Genomic DNA, 20,770 nt, shown 5'->3' with positions numbered 1-20,770 from the left:
AATAACTTATGGTGTTGGTCACTTGGGTGGGTTGAGGTCGCCACCCCACCACGCTTCTGGCATTGTTGCCAGTGGAGCAGAAAATTTCAGATGGCAACTCTTATACAAAAGATTAGGTGGAGTATTAGAAACAAAAAATGCCAAAAAATATATATGGTTATGCGATTAAAGCTGTGACGCGAAAATGCTGTGTTTCAATGGTTATGTTCAAATTGCAGACGGAAAGTCTCCTCTGACCAAATAGATGCTTAGAAGTACAAATGTTTTGGTTTCCTATGGAGGATATGTACTATATACAATCTCCCTGTTGGTAAGCGATTATCTGTTGTTTTTAAGTTAAGACTTCAACCTTGTTTATGTATTTTATGTATAATGCTAAGGTAGGATTTGAAGTTAGCTTAACAGAACTGCATGCGAAGATAATGGAAGGAAGTTTGGGGAAGTTAATATAATCATTTGCTATGTCATAAAGGAGGTAACACTCTAAAGCGAATAAGTTTCTTCTGACTTGGGCCTCATGAGATCAAAGAAGGATATGGATGAAAGAGATAAGACACAAATTTCAAAGAAAGCATCTTCGGGAAAGTATAAACAAAAGGACATGTGGCCAAAATCGTCAGACATCTTTAGGGTGGGCTTTGACACAAGAATCGAGACAAAGAACATAATACAGCATTGGACAGTAAGTTTTTAGGGGACCTTCTATAGGTCAAAAGGTCTTGACAATATCCTGGTTAAGGCCCACCCCTAAAAATAGAATAAAAATGACCTCCCAAAAGCTTGTGCTCACAGTCAAAAGTGAGAGAGAGATAGAGAGAAGGAGCTCACAGATGGAAGAGAGAGAGAGAGAGAGAAGAAGGCTCCAGATGGAGGAAAGAGAGAGAGAGAGAGAGAGAGGGAGGATCACAGATGGAAGAGGGGAAAAGAAAGAGAGAAGGAGAAGTTCTAGATGAAAGGAAGAGACTTGCTCACATGTATCAACTGTCTGTCTGATTGGATCGGTATCAACTACTTGTCACGGTCGTATGCTTTTGCTGCATAACTAATGTGTTATATTCCATCTTAAACTTTGATTAAACACAGTATACCCACCATATTAGTTTGCACTCGAACCTGATTATTTAAAGTGACCATAAGATAGCCACAAACTGGTTATTTCTAACAAATTGGCAAGCTAGGTAGGAGTACAAAAGGGTTATTGTGGTCAAAAAGAGTTGAGGACGGTTTTGGTTTATAAAGATACTAGGCATTGTTACCGGGACAGCAGCTGCGTATTTTAAAGACAAAGTTGCGAACAGTCTCAGATAAGTTAGGGGCCCCGGGGGCCCAAGCAATAATCGAGATGGTGCAGGGTGATGAGAAGAGCGAGAAGAGTTACTTTGAGATTTGGCGCGAGATAGTGTCCCAGGTAGATGCGAAGAAATGTAAAGTTAAGGAAGCCAGAAATAGGCTGGCTTACGCAGCCCACTTATGTGCCGTTCGCTTGTGAGGCAAAGTTGTACTCCTGAAAGAGAGAAAGGCACATATTGAAAAGGAGTTACAGGACTGGCAGAACAGACACATCACAACCTGTGCGCTGTTACGTCAAGAGCAAGCCTCGGCAAATAAAGTACGACTTGTTTCAAGATGCCACCATCAGATCTATGAGGCTAACAAGGTTTTAGAAATTAAAAATGAATCCCTGATCTCACAACTTGAGGACTCCAGGGAGGCCTTGAGAGAATTACTCGAGAAACCCCCTGTGGCGAACGTCGACCATACTCAATGTGAATTACAAATTATGGAATTGAAGGGAAAACTGGGGAGACAAAAGGCAGCTGTTGCAGCTGTCAGTCGCCTTAAACCCGGGAATCCAATTATTAATTGGGACAATATAACAAGAAAAGCCCAGTCCAATAAAAACCACATCTTCCAAAGTAGTCCCTCATTCTCTGCACATCCCCCTCCCTATTCAGGACAAACTGCCCCTGTAGAAACCAAGCAGACTATGGGCTCAATTTTCCCCAAAGCTGTTTTTTGACATACTTGAAGAGTTATGCCCATTTTTTTGGGACCCAAGTACGCCAAAAATGTTTTTCCAAGTTTCCCCGTTTGATTTCTTTATTTTGGCGCCGCCTAGCCTGTTGTTTAGTTTTAGGGATGGAGCCTCGATCTACGCCAAAAAGATCGGGCTGAGGCTGGAAAGTGAAACATGCAGCCAGCTCACAGCAACCTGCACAAGCACATTAAAATACCTTGCAGCAACTTACCAAGCACAAGCACATTACAGCAACTTATCTCCATTAAATTATTCAAGTCCGCACCCCCCCCACCACCCCCCCAATGCCGGTCCCCGCTTCTATCCCAGGCTGAATGACATCCTCCCGGTCCCGATCCCCATACCTATCCCTGGTCAAATAGCCCCCTCCCGATGCTGGTCCCTGCTCCTATCCCAGGCCGAATGGCCTCCTCCCGGTCCCGATCCTGTACCTATCCCCGGCCAAATGGCCTCCTCGCACCCAATCTCCACCTGTCCCAGGCCGAATGGCCTCCTGATGTTGATCCCCGCACCTATCCCTGGCTGAATGGCCTCCTCTCTTCTGGTCCCCGCACCTAACTATACTGCCCCCCCCACTCTCTCTTACCTCTCCTGCTGCTGTTGTCCGGGCATCTGCTGCGCTGATTTATTTACCTACGCCGATTTCCTTAACTCACCAAAAGGTTTTTCTACAGAGGCCACATACGCTGGCCTAAGAAGAACTGGAGTAATTTTGCGCTGGCTAAACTTGCCTAACTGGCCAGAATTGCGCGGGTGGCAGTTTACGCCCCCTTTGACTGAAAAAAAAACTTACCTAAAAACATCGTATCTAACTGAGTTATGCTGGTGCAAATTGATTGGGGAAACTCGTAATTTTTTAACTTAGGCCAAAAAAAGCGGCCTGCGCCAAAAGAGCGGCACAAATCACTGGGGAAAATTGAGCCCATAGTCACTACACCCACAGCCCCGGTAGAAATAAAGCAGGTTAATATAGTCACTACTACCACTTGATTTGGTGACCCTACACCCTTGGATGATAAATTTGATAATGATACCTCCTCTATAGCCTACAACCTACCTCCAAATGAGGAAATATCTGCTACCAGTAGAAGTTGACCCCACCGGAGTGCAAAGCACTGGCCGAAGACTTAGGGCAAATAAACTGGGGGACGAACCCAGTTGCCCTAACAAGTGACTGGGGTGATTTCCGTCGCTGTCACCCTGAGTTAGAGTTCAAAGACTTAAAACAAATTCTGTTGGCAAGTGCCTCACGGCAACTGAAGGTGTCACTCCCACGAGCAATCTATGATAATAGTAAGGGTTGGTGGAATGCCATGGATCAATTTGTAATCGTTTAGGCATGAATTCAGTCAATTTTACCCGCGCAGCTGGGAAAGCCCGGCAAGAGGCTAACGAACACCCCAGGGCCTTTGCAAATTGATTGTATGATTTGTACAACCAGTCCCAGGAAAACTGTGACGGTCAAGAGTTTAGGGAAACTGAGGGATTTAAATTGAACATCAATGCTCTCTTACGTAAAGGACATTCTTGGTATTACCGATCATCAGGGAACCCTGTGGGTTGATCTGCTGGACTTTTGCACTCGAGCTTGGGACAGAGGTAAATCATTCCTCGCCCCTACTGAGTCCAAAGTTTTGGCGGTGGAGGGTCCTCTGATTCCACAGACCCCTCCCCAGCCGGGAGACAGACGCAAACTTAATTTGTTATAACTGTCATAAGCCCGGACATTTTGCTCGCAAATGTCGTTATAGTCGATGTCCGAATAATGGTCCATGTTACTAACCCCCAATCTGTGAATGTAACAGGCCTGATTTGAACTCTGTGCAGCAGCAGCGAGAAAGCCTTTTTGTAGCAGTTGCGGCCATGAAACATGATCAGAGCAGATGGCAAAACATTTTGTCTGTTACTCGTAGCGGAGATGATCTCCCAGGCTCAAGGCCCCAGTGACAGTCACAGGCCTCCGCGGTGACCACGTCTTCTCTTGTCTGGTATGGGGAGGACGGACGACCCTTTGTCCAGGCCACTGATCATGGAGGCTGCCACCTTGTTATGCTTGTGGATTCCGATTCTGCTGTAACTATTTTACATGACCATGCTCCCTTTTCCCATTCTGACACCGCCCTAAACCTTTCCAGTTTTAATGCTTCTATTCAGTTAACTATTCAGGGATTGAGCTCCATAGTCTTGTCTGTCGATGGGAATTCCATTGATGTTCCCTCTCCTGTATATATGACCATCCATGACCAGAATCCTCAGATGCGATATGCTGCATAAACACCGTGCTGTCCTTGACTATGCTAATAATTGTCTTTGGTGGCACTTTAATGAGGGACCACCAACATTTATTTCGGATGCCCATTTGGTACTTGTGATTAAAAAACATGAGGGCTTTGTCATTTCCGGGACTGAAGACCCCGTGGCCAATAAACAAATTCATAATCTTTTGCTTGCTACACCTGACAAACAGACTCATACTGAACTAATGGAGGAGTTATTGGACCTTCTTCTGAAGGCTGGACTAAAACTTAATCCAAAGAAGACACATTCAGATTGTTACAATCAGAAGTGATATTTTTAAGGGTTACTGTGGGACCGAAGGGGCTTAGACCAGATCAGCATAAGATTGATGTGATTCAGCGTTTACCATTGCTTGCATCCAAAACCGCACTTCGTTCCTTCTTCGGTCTGGTGAGATACCAGCATTCATTTATTCCCAGATTTGCAGAGCTGGCCAAACCCCTATATGAACTATTAAAGAGTGAAGAGGATTCTGTGGCGCGGGATTGGATAGCCGAACATACCACAGCTGTGTCCCTCCTTAAAACTGCTGTTATGCAAGTCACATGCCTGACAAGTCCTGATTGAGATAAGCCTTTCCACCTGGAGGTGGGATCCACAGATCAGAGTTTTGCTGCCATTCTGTGCCAAGAGGTACATGATAAACTTATGCCAATGGATAATGAGTATATCTCGCATAAACTTCACATCTTCCATCACCCACAATCATCTGGAGTGGTGGAAAGAGGAAATCAAACTCTGAAAACTATGTTAAACAAATTTTGTGCAGATCACCCCACCAAATGGTCCAGTATATTGCCAATGTGTCTAATGGCTATTAGATCCACCCCGCATAGCACAACGGGTATCTCGCCCTACCAGGCTATGACCGGGCGACTAATGCGAATGCCAGCCCATCTGTTAACCCCTTCAGTCACATCCTTAGTACAGGGAATTGCCAACCAAAAATGGCTTGAAACGGTGGTAGAGAACATAGAACAAACTTATATGTTTGTAGCTACACAAACAGGCAAATCAAAAAGCCAGTCAAAGAAATACTTCGACAAGAAAGTTCGACCATTTGAGTATCAAGTGGGAGATGTTGTAATGGTACTAAACTATGGGAAGAGGCAACATTGCTTCAAACCAAAGGGGAATGGCCCCTTTCCGATTATTGACAGGGCCAGTACTTTGGTCTATCTAGTGCAATTCCCTGGGACAAAGGGAAAGACCAAGGTGACTAACTGGTACCATATCAATCAGTTGAAAACTGAAAGAATAAATATTGCATGTTTTATCTTATAGCGCCAGTTAAGAACGATAATGAAACATGTAACATGCTGTATCAGTTATCGAACCCTCCTGCTGGGGGGGCATCATATACATAAGACACTCGAACGCCTCTCCAATCTCTACGATCTGGGTGGAATATTATGATCAAACCAATGGCGAAGGTATATCATGACCAGTTTTGAAGAAAATATGTGAAGTAAAATTTATATGCGAAGGATGTGTGGTACGTCCACTGACGGTTACTACTTGAAAGCACCACCTTTTGGTTCCTGAAGGAAATGGAGTTCGGGTACAACTACACTGCAGCACAGAGGGATACAATCCAGAGGCCCCGGAAGGCAAAGCCCTAGGTTGGTACTGGAAGGTATCCACAGCATTGGTTAAAACTGGACTAATGAGATTAACCTATGAATTAAAAGGCGAAAAATGGGACATTAAGAAATATAATTTGAATTGGCCCTCTTTTTGGCTGAGACATGAGGGTGAATACCTGTGGAAAGCCAAGTGGCAAGAAAATAATACGAGAAATAACACACGATGTTGTGTGAGTTGGTGTGTTAGTAGTAGAGGTAATTGTAATAACACAAAAAAGAGAGGAGATCATAGTAAATAAAACCAGTAATAGGAAAGAAAACTATCCCGAAATCACAGAAGGTCCCAATAATGATTTAGTGGTAAATCACACCCATGAGAGCCTGTATAATGATGTTGGATATGAGATTGTTCTAGTGATATTTAATCTTTCGGCAGTCCAAATGCCAAAGGGCCTGTGCAACCACGCACATGAGCTATTTTACAGTTATCTGGTGAGATAAATAGTTAAGGGTTTTGTTGAAAGGAATGTAGGAAAAGACAGCAACGAATCTTGGCCCCCGATTGATGGACAATGGTACGAACCAGTGGTAGAGGAGGAAATGGTATGAGTAAGTCAAGAAATAGGCAAGGATTGGGAGAATGGATAGGAATAGGAACCACAGCAGGAACTGCAGCATGGAATAGAATAGATATAGAATCTATGTGGGAACATGATGACACCACGGGCCCAAAATTGCCCAGGAGTTGCTCCGTTTCTTTTGGAGCAACTTGATTTTTCTGGAGTATCTTAAAAATCCCCATTTTGCATATTTAATTTGCGCCAGTGTAAGTGAGTTAGTTAGGATTTTTTTAGTTTAGTTTAGTTTTGTTCAAAAGGGGGCATTACCAGCCATCTAAGCCCGTTTTGGCCATTTAAGCCAGTTTGGACTGCTAATAGTTGCTCCAAACTAACTTAGGCCAGCGTATGTGGCCACTTGTGGCTGCACAGAAAACCCTTGCGGAGAGTTAAGAAATCAGCGCAGGTAGGTATTTAATGACTTGACTAAATAATATGAATAGGATCAAACAGCTATACAGGACTGACAAACTTCGCAAAGTTAATTTACGATACAACAGAAGCATTCATGGAAGCTTAAACTACAAAAATAAAAGAAGTAAAGAGACAAAACATATTTACATAATTTTTTCAAAATATCCAAGTAAAAAATAGAAGCACCTCCTGCTCGAAGGAAAGTATTTTCATCAACAGGGTTAAGGAAAGTCTTGAGTAAGCTCATTAACATTACTGGGTACACAGTTACACAGTTATCACCCCCTCTCCCCCCCCCGCCCCACCATCAAAACTCTCCTCTCTCCTCCTCTCCCGGATCAAAACTCTTCCCCCCCACCCCCCGATCAAAAGTCTCCCCACACCAATCTGTTTCTTGTAGCCTCAGCGCAGGAAGGCAGCGGGCCAGCCTGTGTGGCAAGCCAATTGGCCCGGGATAGGGGCGGGACGCATCGGGTCCCACGCTGCAGCCCCATCATCATGGGAGGAGCTACTGCGCATGCGCGAACGCTCTACTGCGCATGCGGACAGCTGCTGGCACTCTTTTAGGTGCAGGGCCTTAGCTCCATCCCCCCAAATGGACTTGCCACGCTGCACCAAGCCCCGGGAGAGTCGACAGCGGGGCCAGAATCCGGGGACATCTTTTTGGCGCCATTTTGATCCTAGGAAGTTGGTGCATCTCACGTGAGTGCACCGAAAAAATGGGTGGGCCAAATTTAGGACCAATGAGGGGATAATTAAAGGGAATTTTAACCAAAATAAATAAGGAAGGTTCAGACCAAATTAAAGAATTGCAAGAAGCACTAAAAACAACCTTAGACATGGTACACAATTTTCGAGAGATTCAGGATAAGGTTAATGAGATAATTAAAGAATCTGAAGGAAGTAAGAACCAGTCTTCTAAGGATATCACTTGTGCTATGTATGGGAGTTTTCTATTGGATCAGGTACAGAAGGATCTGATGGACATCGGAAATAATCAGATACCTAACTTTAGAGAAATGGTTTAACAAGACTGAACCATGGTGTACTGCTAGGAAGCATGGGTTAGCTTACTATTATGCCAAATTACCATGCCCAAGTGGGGAGAATAATGATTATCTAGACTCCTAAAAGCATTCTGACACCAGTAATCTTATGGTTGCTCCGATTAAACAAGACAAATAGGTGGGAGTGTTCAAGGTAAAATCAATAGGATCTATGGGAGGGAAGGGACACAAACAATATGCAGAATATCCACACTACTTGATTATGTAGTGACCTGGAAGGCCCCTAATTTGGATTGTTGTACTAAAAATAAAGGATTATGGATGTGTAGATGTGACAGTCTTGAACCAGGGATACCATCATGTGGGTTCACTGTAGATGAGGAGTCACCTACTTGCACCATCCAAGTACAAACATGGGGTAATAATCACATTCGGGTTAGTTATCTAAGCCAGGGACGCTATTTTGTGACCACCTCTGCTACCCAATGTACCCACGGCCTCGACACCTGTCAGGTCAGATGGCCAACCTTCTGCTTAAGACCCAATGAAATGACTAGGGTAGGAAACACTCATTTGATTCCTGTAAGAACTCAAATGCAAGTAAATATTACTATGCAGCAGGAGAACCTAGAGGCGGGGGAAAAATTCAGACAGCCAATTCCACCACTTTCTCTCAGTTTAAAGTTTATTATTGAAAGAAGTAGTACCTCCCAGAAACACTTGGTTAAAATGCAGCAAGACAGTGTTCAAATTGAAAAAGCAAGTGGTGGGAAGTAGCCGATAATGCTAGTCAGCATCCTTGGGCACAAATTATATCAGCAGCCCTAGTAATTGCTCAATGCCTGGTTTTAATAGTTCTAACTATAATGTCATGTTATTTGAGATGTTTGACATGGCGATTGAACCATCGAACCAATAATCTACAGTTGGCATGGTTGGTAGAGGTTCATAAATGAGAGGTTGAAATAGAGTTTTCTCCCTCTCAAGGTGGGGACTGTTAGAAACTAAAGATATCTAAAAATATATATGGTTATGCAATTAAAACTGCAATTTGAACATAACCATTGAAACACAGCTGCGAAAATGCTGTGTTTCAATGGTTATGTTAAAATTGCAGACAGAAAGTCTCCTCGGACCAGATAGATGTTTAGAAGTACAAATGTTTTGGTTTCCTGTTGTTAAGCGATTATCTGTTGTTTTTAAGTTAAGACTTCAATCTTGTTTATGTATTTTATGTATAATGCTAAGGTAGGATTTGAAGTTAGCTTAACAGAACTGCTTGCAAAGATAATGGAAGGAAGTTTGGAGAAGTTAACTTAAATATTTGCTACATCATAAAGGAAGAGGTAACACTCTGAAGTGAACAGGTTTCTGACTTGGGCCTCATGAGATCAAAGAAGGATATGGATGAAAGAGATAAGACACGAATTTCAAAGGAAAGCATCTTTGGGAAAGTATAAACAAAAGGACATGTGGCCAAAATCATGAGACATCTTTAGGGCGGGCTTTCACACAAGAATCGTGACAAAGAACATGATACAGCATTGGATAGCAAGCTTTTAGGGGAACTTCTATAGGTCAAAAGGTTTTATCAATATCCCGATTCAGGCCCAACCCTAAAAATGACCTCCCGAAAGCTTGTGCTCACAAATGGAAGAGAGAGAGCGAGAGAAAGAGAAGGAGCTCACAGACAGAAGAGAGAGAGAGAGAGAGAGAGAAGGAAGCTCAAAAATGAAAGAAAGAGAAAGTCATGGTTGTATGTTTTTGCTGTATAACTAATGTGTTATATTCCATTTTAAACTCTGATTAAACACAATATACCCACCATATTGGTTTGCACTTGGACCTGATTATTTAAAGTAATCAGAGATAGCCGTAAAGAGGTTATTTTCTATTTACAGGTTTCAAATTAATGTTTGCCCATACAAATATAGGAGCCAAACACTTATTGTAAACAGCCCCACTAACATGATTTGACCTGTTGATCTGTTTCAAACATTTTGAATTATCTGTTAGAATGGACCCCACACAAGAAGAGTGCAGCAATCAACCCACACATATCAAGGACTCCCTGAACTGTGCTAAAACTGGCCGTAACTCCTTCAATACCCACATTGTTCCTATCAAACTTCAAATGGCATGGTTGTTGAACCTCTTAATTCTTTTACTACTGTTCACGTAAGATATTCCAGTCAAATCCTGACTCCAAGTACACCTGTGGTCCTTGTACTAATATGGATAATTCTGCCCTTCACATAATGTTTATTACATCACCCCCATGTCATTTACATGGGATTTAAATGATCCTGCCTGCCCATTTTGGCCCAAGAAAATATGCACTGTGCTTAAATATGGATCTGCAGTCCTATTTCCTGCCCCCAACCGCCCCATGAACTGGCATACATGGGGTGTTAAAGATAGGAGAACTGGCCCATAATTACTCTGTCATCACCCTTCTATGTTCTCCTTGGTTGTACTGATAGAGACTCACAGTACACAGGCTGAACAGACGGTTCCGTGAGACAATAAACTATATGCAACATTAGTTAACTTGACTTCAATGGAGAAGTAAATCAGGAAAGATGTGCAATGGGCTGCCGCTTCTCTATTGCCCATTTTGTACTAAAGTCCAAGACCAATTTAACCCCCGAGGTTTCAGTTAAAGTTTTGCAACTAAGACTGATACCAGCTAAGACCAATACAGAAAACAATGTGTCTTTGCAAGAGGTACCAGATGAGTTTCCTACAGTTTCCTATGATGATTTTGAGTATCTAATGCTTGCAATGTGTTGACATAAAATACGACTTAGCCAGGGCTTTTGCTGAACCATAGTAATATGTCCTTACTATACAGTACAAATGCACACGAGGCCCATACTTGAGAAAAGGTCACACTGTGACCAGTAACCTTTATTAGCCAGCACTGAAGTGAAGAAGGTGGGTGCAGCATCCCTTTTTATACCTGAAAGTCCAGATGAGGAGTGTTTCCCACAAGTTCACCACCTAGTGGTCAGTATTCTCACGGTGTACAACTTAGGTCAGTTTATATATGGGTTACAATGATAGTTGAATACATGACATCACCTCCCCGCCAAAGTCTTATTGGGATCACAGGTTAAGTCTCTCTGGTGGTTTACGCTCCTTTGTAGAGCGCCTGAGTTGGGCTCCAGTTGTTGGGCGCTGGCCTGAGTGTCTGCTGTTTGTGGTGCCTCAGGCCTGTCCGGACTGCCTACAGTGACTGGGCTCTCCTCCACTTGGTTCTGGTGTTCGGTCACCTGTGGTGGAGTGAACTCTACACCGTGTTCTTCCTCTGCTTCTTCTATGGGGTTGCTGAACCTCCTTTTTGTTTGATCCACGTGCTTGCGGCAGATTTGTCCATTGGTAAGTTTAACTACCAGAATCCTATTCCCCTCTTTGGCAATCACGGTGCCTGCGAGCCATTTGGGCCCTGCAGCATAGTTGAGGACAAAGACAGGGTCATTGACATCAATACATTGCGCCCTCGCATTCCCGTCATGGTAGTCACATTGTGACCGGCGCCTGCTATCAACAATTTCTTTCATGGTGGGGTGTATAAGGGATAACCTGGTTTTGAGCAGCTCTGCAGGTGGAACCCCTGTGAGCGAGTGTGGTCTGGATCTATTGGCCAACAGGACGCATGATAAGCGGCTTTGTAGGGAACCCCCATGGATTCTGAGCATCGTTCGTTCCGCCTGGCCATTTGAGGCCGGCTTGAACGGTGCCGTTCTGACATGGTTAATACCATTTCCAGCCATGAAGTCCTGGAATTCAATGCTAGTAAAGCACGGGTCATTGTCGCTGACCAAGACGTCCGGTAGACCATGGGCGGCGAACATTGCCCGTAGACTTTCTACCGTGGCAGAGGATGTGCTTGAATTGAGAATGTCACACTTGATCCATTTGGAGTAGGCGTCTACTACAACCAAAAACATTTTTCCCATGAAAGGACCTGCGTAATCCACATGGATGTATGACCATGGCTTGGCGGGCCAGAACCAGGGGCTAAGGGGGGCTTCCCTGGGCGCATTGCCCAGCTGGGCACATGTGTTGCACCTGGGAACACAAAGTTCCAGGTCTGCATCTATCACTGGCTACCAAACGTGTAACTTGGCAATTGCCTTCATCCTGACAATGCCCGGGTGCTCATTGTGGAGTTCTCGGATGAACACCTCTCTGTCCATCTGGAGCATGACTGCTCGGTTTCCCCATAGTAGGCAATCGGCCTGAATCGAGAGTTCATCCTTGCGCCTGTGAAATGGTTTAAATTCCTCAGGGCATGCCCCGTACGTGACTGCCCAGTCCCCATTCAGGACGCATTTCTTGACTATCTATTTGTCCAGACTTTGATCTGACGGGCTGTCACGGGTGAGCCTTCGCTTTTGAAAGCTTCAACAGCCATGACCATCTCAGCAGCATGCTTGTGCCCCTCGGTGGTGGCTAGTGGGAGCCTGCTGAGTGCATCGGCGCAGTTTTCAGTGCCCAGTCTGTGCCGAATTGTATTGTCATAGGCGGCTAACGTGAGTGCCCACCTCTGTATGCGGGCCGACGCATTTGCATTTATGGCCTTGTTGTCGGCCAAAAGGGACGTTAGGGGTTTGTGATCTGTCTCCAGCTCAAATTTCCTGCCAAACAGGTACTGGTGCATTTTTTTTTTACTGCATATACACATGCAAGCACTTCCTTTTCTACCATCCCGTAGCACCTTTCTGCCTGGGACAGACTTATGGAGGCATAAGCTACCGGCTGTAACTGACCCTTGGCATTAACATGCTGCAACACACACCCGACCCCATAGGACGACGCATCACATGTTAAAACAAGTTTCTTACATGGGTCATATAGTGTTAACAAATTGTTGGAGCACCACAAATTGTGTGCTCTATCAAAAACCCTTTCCTGGCTGTCCCCCCAGATCCATTCGTGACCTTTGCATAGGAGCACATGTAGCGGCTCTAACAGTGTGCTCAATTTGGGAAGAAAGTTACCTAAATAGTTCAGGAGCCCCAGGAACGAACGCAGCTCTGTCGTGTTACGGGGTCTGAGTGCTCTCTGGATCGCTTCCGTTTTGGACGCAGTAGGTCTGATCCCGTCTGCTGCTACCCTCATCCCCAGGAATTCTACCTCTGGAGCTAGGAAGACGCACTTTGCCTTTTTCAGTCGCAGACCTACCCGGTCCAGTCTGCGTAGCATCTCCTCCAGGTTGTGGAGTGTTCTTCAGTATCGCAACCCGTGATGAGGATGTCGTCTTGAAAAACCACCGTCCTTGGAATCGACTTGAGGAGACTTTCCATGTTTCGTTGAAAGATTGCGGCAGCCGAGCGAATCCCAAATGGACATCTGTTGTACTCAAACAACCCCTTGTGTGTTGTGATGGTGGTCAGCTTCTTCGACTCACTCGCCAGCTCCTGGGTCATGTAAGCTGAGGTCAGGTCCAATTTTGAAAAAGGTTTGCCACCAGTCCCTGATGAGTATCAAACAGTTCGACAAGTTGTGGGCGTCCAAGGCCAGGAGGCCAAAATTATTGCCGATTGACGCACAGCTACGGACGTATACAAAGGAGATCATTCCGGTGCTAGGCAGCGCCACGGTAGTCGTGACCCACAAAGATTCGGGTCGCAAAGAGGTCCTCCGCTCTCAGTAGTGGGTACTGGTCTTGGAATGACACCCGATTGATGGTGGCCTTGTAATCACCACATATCCTGACCGACCCATCTGCCTTGAGCATCGGCACAATCGGGCTCGCCCAGTCACTGAATTCGACTGGCGAGATGATGCCTTCCCTCAGCAGGCGGTCCAATTCGTCTTCTATCTTTTCCCGCATCAAGTACGGCACCGCTCTGGCCTTGTGGTGTACTGGCCTGGCGTCCGGGTTTATGTGAATCACTACCTTGGTCCCCAGGAAAGTGCCAATGCCAGGTTGAAATAGTGAGTCAAATTTGTCCAGGACCTGTGAGCATGATATTCGCTCCACAGAAGAAATTGCATTGACATCGCCCCATTTCCAGTTCATGACAGCAAGCCAACTCCTCCCCAGCAGTGCGGGACCATCCTTCGGGACAATCCAGAGTGGCAACCTGTTCTCCGAATCTTTGTGGGTCACGACTACCGTGGCGCTGCCTAGCACCGGAATGATCTCCTTTGTATATGTCCGTAGCTGTGCGTCAATCGGCAATAATTTTGGCCTCCTGGCCTTGGACGCCCACAACTTGTCGAACTGTTTGATACTCATCAGGGACTGGCTAGCCCCCGTGTCTAGCTCCATTGATACTGAGATGCCATTGAGGAGCACTTTCATCATTATCGGTGGCGTCCTGGTGTATGAACTGTATATGTGCTCCACATGAACTCGCTGAACTTCAACTTCCAGCGATTTTCCCCAGTGTCCATTTGGCCCCGTAGGGCTTACCTCAGGCCCGTCCTCCTCGTACATCAACCTGGCTGCAGGCTTCCTGCACATACGCGCCAAGTGACCGCTGATGTTGCAGTTTCTGCAGATATAGTGCTAATACCTGCAAGCTTTGGCTGTGTGTTTGCCTTCACAACACCAACATGAGCCGTTGTTAGAAACAAATGGTCCATTACCAGTCGATCGTCTCTGACTGTCTCTGTAACTGTCCTTAAGCGCACGATTGACAGGTGTTGATGGCCCCATTACTGGCCGCATTGTCCCTTGCAATGGCATGAATCGCCGTTCAGCTAGCCATTGAATTCCCCCTTTGGGTTCAACTACATGCTCAGGCATGTCCGATTGCCCCTGTCTGCCTGGAGAACTGTGTGCCGCGTTAACAATGTTGACTCCCTGTCCATTTGCTGCATCTAAACCATGATTTTTTTCAAACATCATTCTGGTCTCTTCCTCCCCTGAGATAAATGTTTGGGCCATCAAAGCCACCATTTCCAGGGTCAAGTCTTTGGTCTCAATCAGTTTCCTGAAAACCCCAGCGTGCTCGATGCCCTCAATAAAAAAGTCTCGCAGCATCTCCGCTCTGCATGCATCTGGGAACTTACATAGGCTCGCCAGTCGCCGGAGGTCTGCCACGAAGTCTGGAACGCTTTGCCCTTCTCGCCGCCGGTGCGTGTAAAACCGGTGTCTCGCCATGTGCATGCTGCTCGCCGGTTTAATGTGTTCCCCGATCAACTTACTGAGCTCTTCAAAAATCTTGTCCGCCGGCTTCTCTGGTGCTAGAAGGTCCTTCATCAGGGAGTATGTCCTGGATCCACAAACCATCAGGAGATGAGCCCTGCGTTTGTCGACTGAATCGTGTCCCAGCCATTCCTTAGTGACGAAACTTTGCTGCAGTCTCTCAATAAAATCGTCCCAATCATCACCAACACAATACCTCTCATCTATGCTGCTAGTGGCCATGCTCATGTGGTTTAAATTCCAGTTTCTCGTCGCCAATAATATGTCCTTACTGTACAGTACAAATGCACACGAGGCCCATACTTGAAAAAAGGTCACTCTGTGACCTGTAACCTTTATTAGCCAGCACTGAAGTGAAGAAGGTGGGTGTAGCTTCCCCTTTTATTCCTGAAAGTCCAGGTTAGGAGTGTCTCCCACAAGTTCACCACCTAGTGGTCAGTGTTCTCATGGTGTATAACTTAGGTCAGTTTATACATGGGTTACAATGACAGTTGAATACATGACACATAGTCTTTAGATTGAGTTTAACATTTCATACTCACCACTCTGTCTAATGTATTAATGAGTCCAAGATCTTGTTAAGGTGTGGATAATTGAACCAAGCAACCCATTTTTCCAATATTACTTTGCAGCACATCATGTGGCCAGAAATCCTCAGGCTGTAACTTTGGTGGGAATGTGGTGGTAAAGGCAGAAACTGGGCTGTAGCTCAAATATACTGGGACTTGATCATGCCTGGGAGTGACCTTTGGCTCTGCCCCCTAACAAAGGCTATTGATATGGAGGGCCAAGTGTGAGGACTCCCAAGGTTGGGAGTTCCTATGGCCCTGGCCTGGAAAACACTGGTAAAGGAATTAGCAGTTGATACACACATAAGGAAGAGGCTTCAGGTGTAACAGTTGCAGGACGCACATTGAGGTCCAAGCATAGGTCATGGCCTCAGTCCCAGAAGAGGAGGATTTTATTTGTTTTCCTTTTTTGAGCATGGTTTGGCAAGGAGGCGACTAGGGCACAGTCACAGGATTTCGGGCACAGTCTGAAGATGTCCTGGGGAGGGGGAGGTGGGGGTGGGGGGGGGTGGGGGGAGGGCAACATCACCCCGAAGCTTGGCCACCAATGCTTTTGTGGCCTCCTGGGGCAGCAGCAGCGGTCATCAGCATCACTCCTCATCTGTGTATTTTTAGACCTCAAGCCTTTACAACAGGTCATTTTTGAGAGCTTTAAATAAATTATTCAGAGCAGATATTTGTACTAATTTGAGAGTAAGTGCAAGCACCAGTGTTTGTCAACAGAAAAGAGTGGTTGCAATCTGTGAAAGTGGTACATTTTAGAGCTTATTCGGAGCAGGAAAAGGGCCTATATCTCAAAGCAACCTACCTGCCTTCTAACTATATTCCCAGGTTACTCCCGCTCCAGAAACATGTCTGGCTATCTCCTGAACCAATTTAATTGCTTCAATGGCCTTCTCTGGTAACTTATTCTTGAACTATATTACTCTGAGATAAAGAAATATTTATATGATATCCCTTTTTACTCCTAACTTCATATTTCAACTTCAGTTCATGGGTATTTGACTCCTTTACCACAATAAATTATTTGCTTTGATCAATTTTGTTAATCCTATTCATGAAAACTTAATTAGGTCATCTCCAAATCTCTTTTTTCAACCAGAACAAAGCTAATTTCCTTAACCTTCTTCACAGCTTAGAGTCCTGATACTTAGAATAAGTTCACTTGCTTGCCTCTGTACATCTCAAGGGCAACAATGTCAATTCTATGATTAGGTAACCAGAACCGCACACTGTACTCAATACCTTTTGACCAACATCTTACACATTAACAATATAACCTGTTTTGATTTGTAGTTTACATGAACCATTTTGAATTTTATATGCACGGGGATAGCTGGGGAATGGCAATATACTAGCACAGCAACTACAAGGTGCCAAACTCTGAAAGGGACAGTGTTTTTCCCCTGTATGGATCACAGCCTATTCATTTGTATATAAAAAAGTTCAGCAGATAATAATCTACATGTATCCAACCAAAAAGCATTCAATGTTTTGGGTTTTCAGACTAAACTGAGAATACTTCATCTAGACATTTTTAGTGAAATTTTCTGTCGTAGTGTTCTTCTCCGCGTCTTTGTGCAAAAGAAAATTGCACATTTCCAAGTATGTGTAAAATGTAACATTGTTTTTCAGTTTGCATTCACAGTTCCCAATTTTGAACTATTATGCCAAATGCTTCCAACTAAAAGGAAAAACCTCAACTAAATCCTGCAGATTAAAGGGACAACATTAACATGAAAATATAATTTGCAAAACCTTTCTCGCTTGTTGAGGTGGAAGAAATGCATAACATTATCACAATGACATCATGCACAAACCACACAATTACATATTTTAATGTGGTGTATGTCATTGCATTGTGTGTTTTGCAAATAAATGAAGAAAAGTTTGCCAAATATTTTTAACGCAAGATAGTGTGCTTTTAATCTCTGAAGATGCACACCATAAAATGGATGCTCTCTTCACAAATCACACACTTTGCAGTTATATCAAAATAAACACATATGTAACATAGAGACTTACATGGTAAGGTATCTGCCTGGTTTTTCTGGATCATTATGCAGAGTTGTAGCACCAGTTGTGGCGCACTCTCCAGGAAAGTCTCCAGAAGGCGCAGCATGTTCACATCTGCATACTCGTACATCATGGCCCAGTAAAATCGGCGCTGGTGTTCGTTCTTTCTCCTGCTCTGAATGCCCAAGTACATTGTACGGATATACCTGAAAAAACAAGATTTAAACTAGAGCACAATGCACTTCAGAAATATCACTACAGCAAATTGGAATGACTGAAGCATGTTATGAACAAAAATGAATCAATTGTCAACATTGAACTAGACACAATTGGTGGGGGGGGGGGGATGCATTTTCAACTGTTAGACATCTGTTTCTCACATGAGAAATAGGTGGCTGGTACAAGTAAATCTGGTGGGCACCATTTTCCCGCTTGATTTAATTTTCAGGTAGGCCTTTGAATAACTCCCACACAAAACAAGCTAGGGGCTATTTAAATATGAAATTCAGATTCCCGTGCCAGTTGTAGAACCCCAATTGCAACTTTAATGTACAAATGGACAGAGCTAGTCCCAGTTGTGTCAGCTGTTGTGCAGCCTAACCAATGGTCCTTAAAGGGACCTCTGAAGACCACTCAGAAAAGGTACATTTTGGGTTTTTTTCAAGATTTTTTTTTACATCTTCCATCCTACTACCAGCTTGTTCTCACCACCTGTCTACCCCCAAACAAGTCTTACCGCAGCTCATTAGTTAAATTCAATTAAGGTTTGCACATGAAAATGCTTTAAATGCTGTGGCTGCACTGCCCATTTTGGGCTGAAGTTGAAGATTTCCACCCCCCACCCCTGGGTAATTTCCACTTTTGGCTGTGGAAAACTGGCGGTAGCGGGTCAACCGCCCATTTTACACACAGCCCAATTTTCCAGTCCATTGATTTTAATTGGGTGAGGTGTTTCACCACTTCTGAAAGTGAAAATGCAACACATAAATAACTTGTACAGTCCCCACCACTTATACCGTCCACAGTTATGGGAGGCAAACTTATGGGGGGCAAATTCTCATAACCATTTCCCATCAGCATAGATGTCAATTACAAAGGCATTTCTTATAACGTATTAGCGCACTGACTATTTTGGGCAATTCAATATGTTTTTCGTAGTTCGTTAAAGTGCAGTTACCTTAATTACTCTCTACTTACCGCTTTTAAAGCTCAGCTGATTTCAGGCAAATTGAAATGTTTATTAAATGTCTTTCAGCTTGTACTGCTAACTATTAGGAACATAGGAACATTAAGAGTAGACCATTCAGCCCCTCGAGCCCCTCTGCCATTCAATTAGATCATAGCTCATCTGCATCTCAACTTCATTTAACTGCCTTTGCTCCACATCACTTGATACAACTATCTAGTCTTGAAAGCTCCAATTGTCCCAGCATCCACTGCATTTTGGGGAGACAGTTTCTACTTCCCTTTATGTGATGCTTCCTGATTCTGCTCCTGAATGGCCTATCTCTAACTTTAAGATTATGTACCATTGTCCTTGATTCCTCCATCATAATTCCTTTGTATCTACCCAATCAAATCCTTTAAACATTTCAAATACCTCAATCATATCACCCCTCAAGTTTCTATACTCAAGGGAGTACAAGCCATGTTTATGCAACATATTCACCTGGTATGTTGGAGTTGAGTGCCTCAGTACTTCACAGTATTCATGCATTGCCACTCTTTGTATTAGAAGTGTGTGAAATAGTGGCTGAGTGACAGGATTACATGTATTTACTCATTAAACGGGTTCAAGTTTCATTGTTGTGACTCTGCTTTAGGATGCTGATGACTTCAACATGAACAAGGTAGAGATGGAAAATTGTGCCATGATGCAAATTTTGGCCAGGTACGAGACTGTATATCCAAGTCTTGTTCTATAGAAGGCTGGTGATTGATATGATGTGATGAAAAATACTGAGATGTATTTTCAGTATTAGCAACACAAATGGCATATGTATATTGAATTGAATTGAATTTAATTAAACAACCTAAGGAATATTCTGATGTTAAAATAATCAGTTGACACAATTCTTGCAATCTGCAATGAAACCATTTTCTACGGGCACACAGCTATGTAGGCATGTCGATTTTTTGGGAATAAATTACATAATATAGTTGATTTAAGCCAAAAAATAAATGTTGTAAGTGTATTAAAATAAATATCAAATTATTAATGCTAACAGCGAGAGGATGCAATATTCACATAGATGTGCACTGAATAGTTCAGTAATTTTTAGAAATAGAAAAATAAATGTCCCCTGTAGGCACCCTTACCATCCAGGTATTGCTCATTCATCCATGATAAGAAATTAAACTTCTACCCACGTGGAGGCACTGTGCTTTTGTAGGCACAGTCAGGGGGGAATTTTAACTCCCAAGAACAGGTGAGTAGGGCCTGGGTGGGAAGACAACGGAGACAGGTGGAGGGGCAGGCGACCAATCTGCTCTCAGGAGGCAGGTCGGTCATTGGAGGCTGTATGCCTCCTTTTTAAATTTATTTTTATTTTTTAACCTGAAGAAACCCGGCAGGTAAAAGGAGGCGAGAATGACCAGATCAATGAGGTAAGTGCCTTTATTGCATGGCTTGTGTGCCAGGAGGAACAAGAGTATTTCCCCCAGGCCCAACAAGCTTACCTCCACACAATCGGACACGTGCAATCAGTCAACCCCCACAATGTCCAATCTGTCCCCATGCGATGTCTGATTTCCCCCCCACCCCCGGCAATCTAGCTGGCTGTCGGGCAGGGAACCTGTTGAAAAACATTTAAAAGTCGTCCTTCAGTTAATTTCTACAGGTCCTCCGGGGAACTCGTACTTCTGGGTTTCTCATCCAAAATCTTCCCTGCTGCTGTCTTCATAGCCGTGCATAAATATTGAGGCCTCAGTGTCTGACTTCTTTAACTGCTAATTTTGGGATGACACACAATTACAAAGTAATTTCTCTAAAATCCTCTCTGCATTATAACACTGCAAATCAACTGTGGTGAGTGTTCCACAGTGGCTCTAATACAAATA

At 44.1% G+C, this 20,770-nt stretch overlaps 1 protein-coding gene across 1 annotated transcript in view; it reads right to left on the bottom strand.

The window, feature by feature from the left end:
• LOC139266601 (XK-related protein 6-like) overlaps positions 1–20,770 on the bottom strand; it is a 126,218-nt gene that overhangs the window by 101,974 nt on the left and 3,474 nt on the right. The window contains exon 2 of the mRNA XM_070884198.1: positions 17,720–17,916. Coding sequence (XP_070740299.1) covers positions 17,720–17,916 — 197 coding nt within the window. The remainder of the gene's footprint in view (positions 1–17,719; positions 17,917–20,770) is intronic.

The sequence above is a fragment of the Pristiophorus japonicus genome, chromosome 7 (assembly GCF_044704955.1).
Source record: "Pristiophorus japonicus isolate sPriJap1 chromosome 7, sPriJap1.hap1, whole genome shotgun sequence".
Classification (NCBI taxonomy): Eukaryota; Metazoa; Chordata; class Chondrichthyes; family Pristiophoridae; genus Pristiophorus; species Pristiophorus japonicus.
Note: the sequence above shows the minus strand (reverse complement) of the source record. Positions and strands in the feature narration are given on the sequence as shown.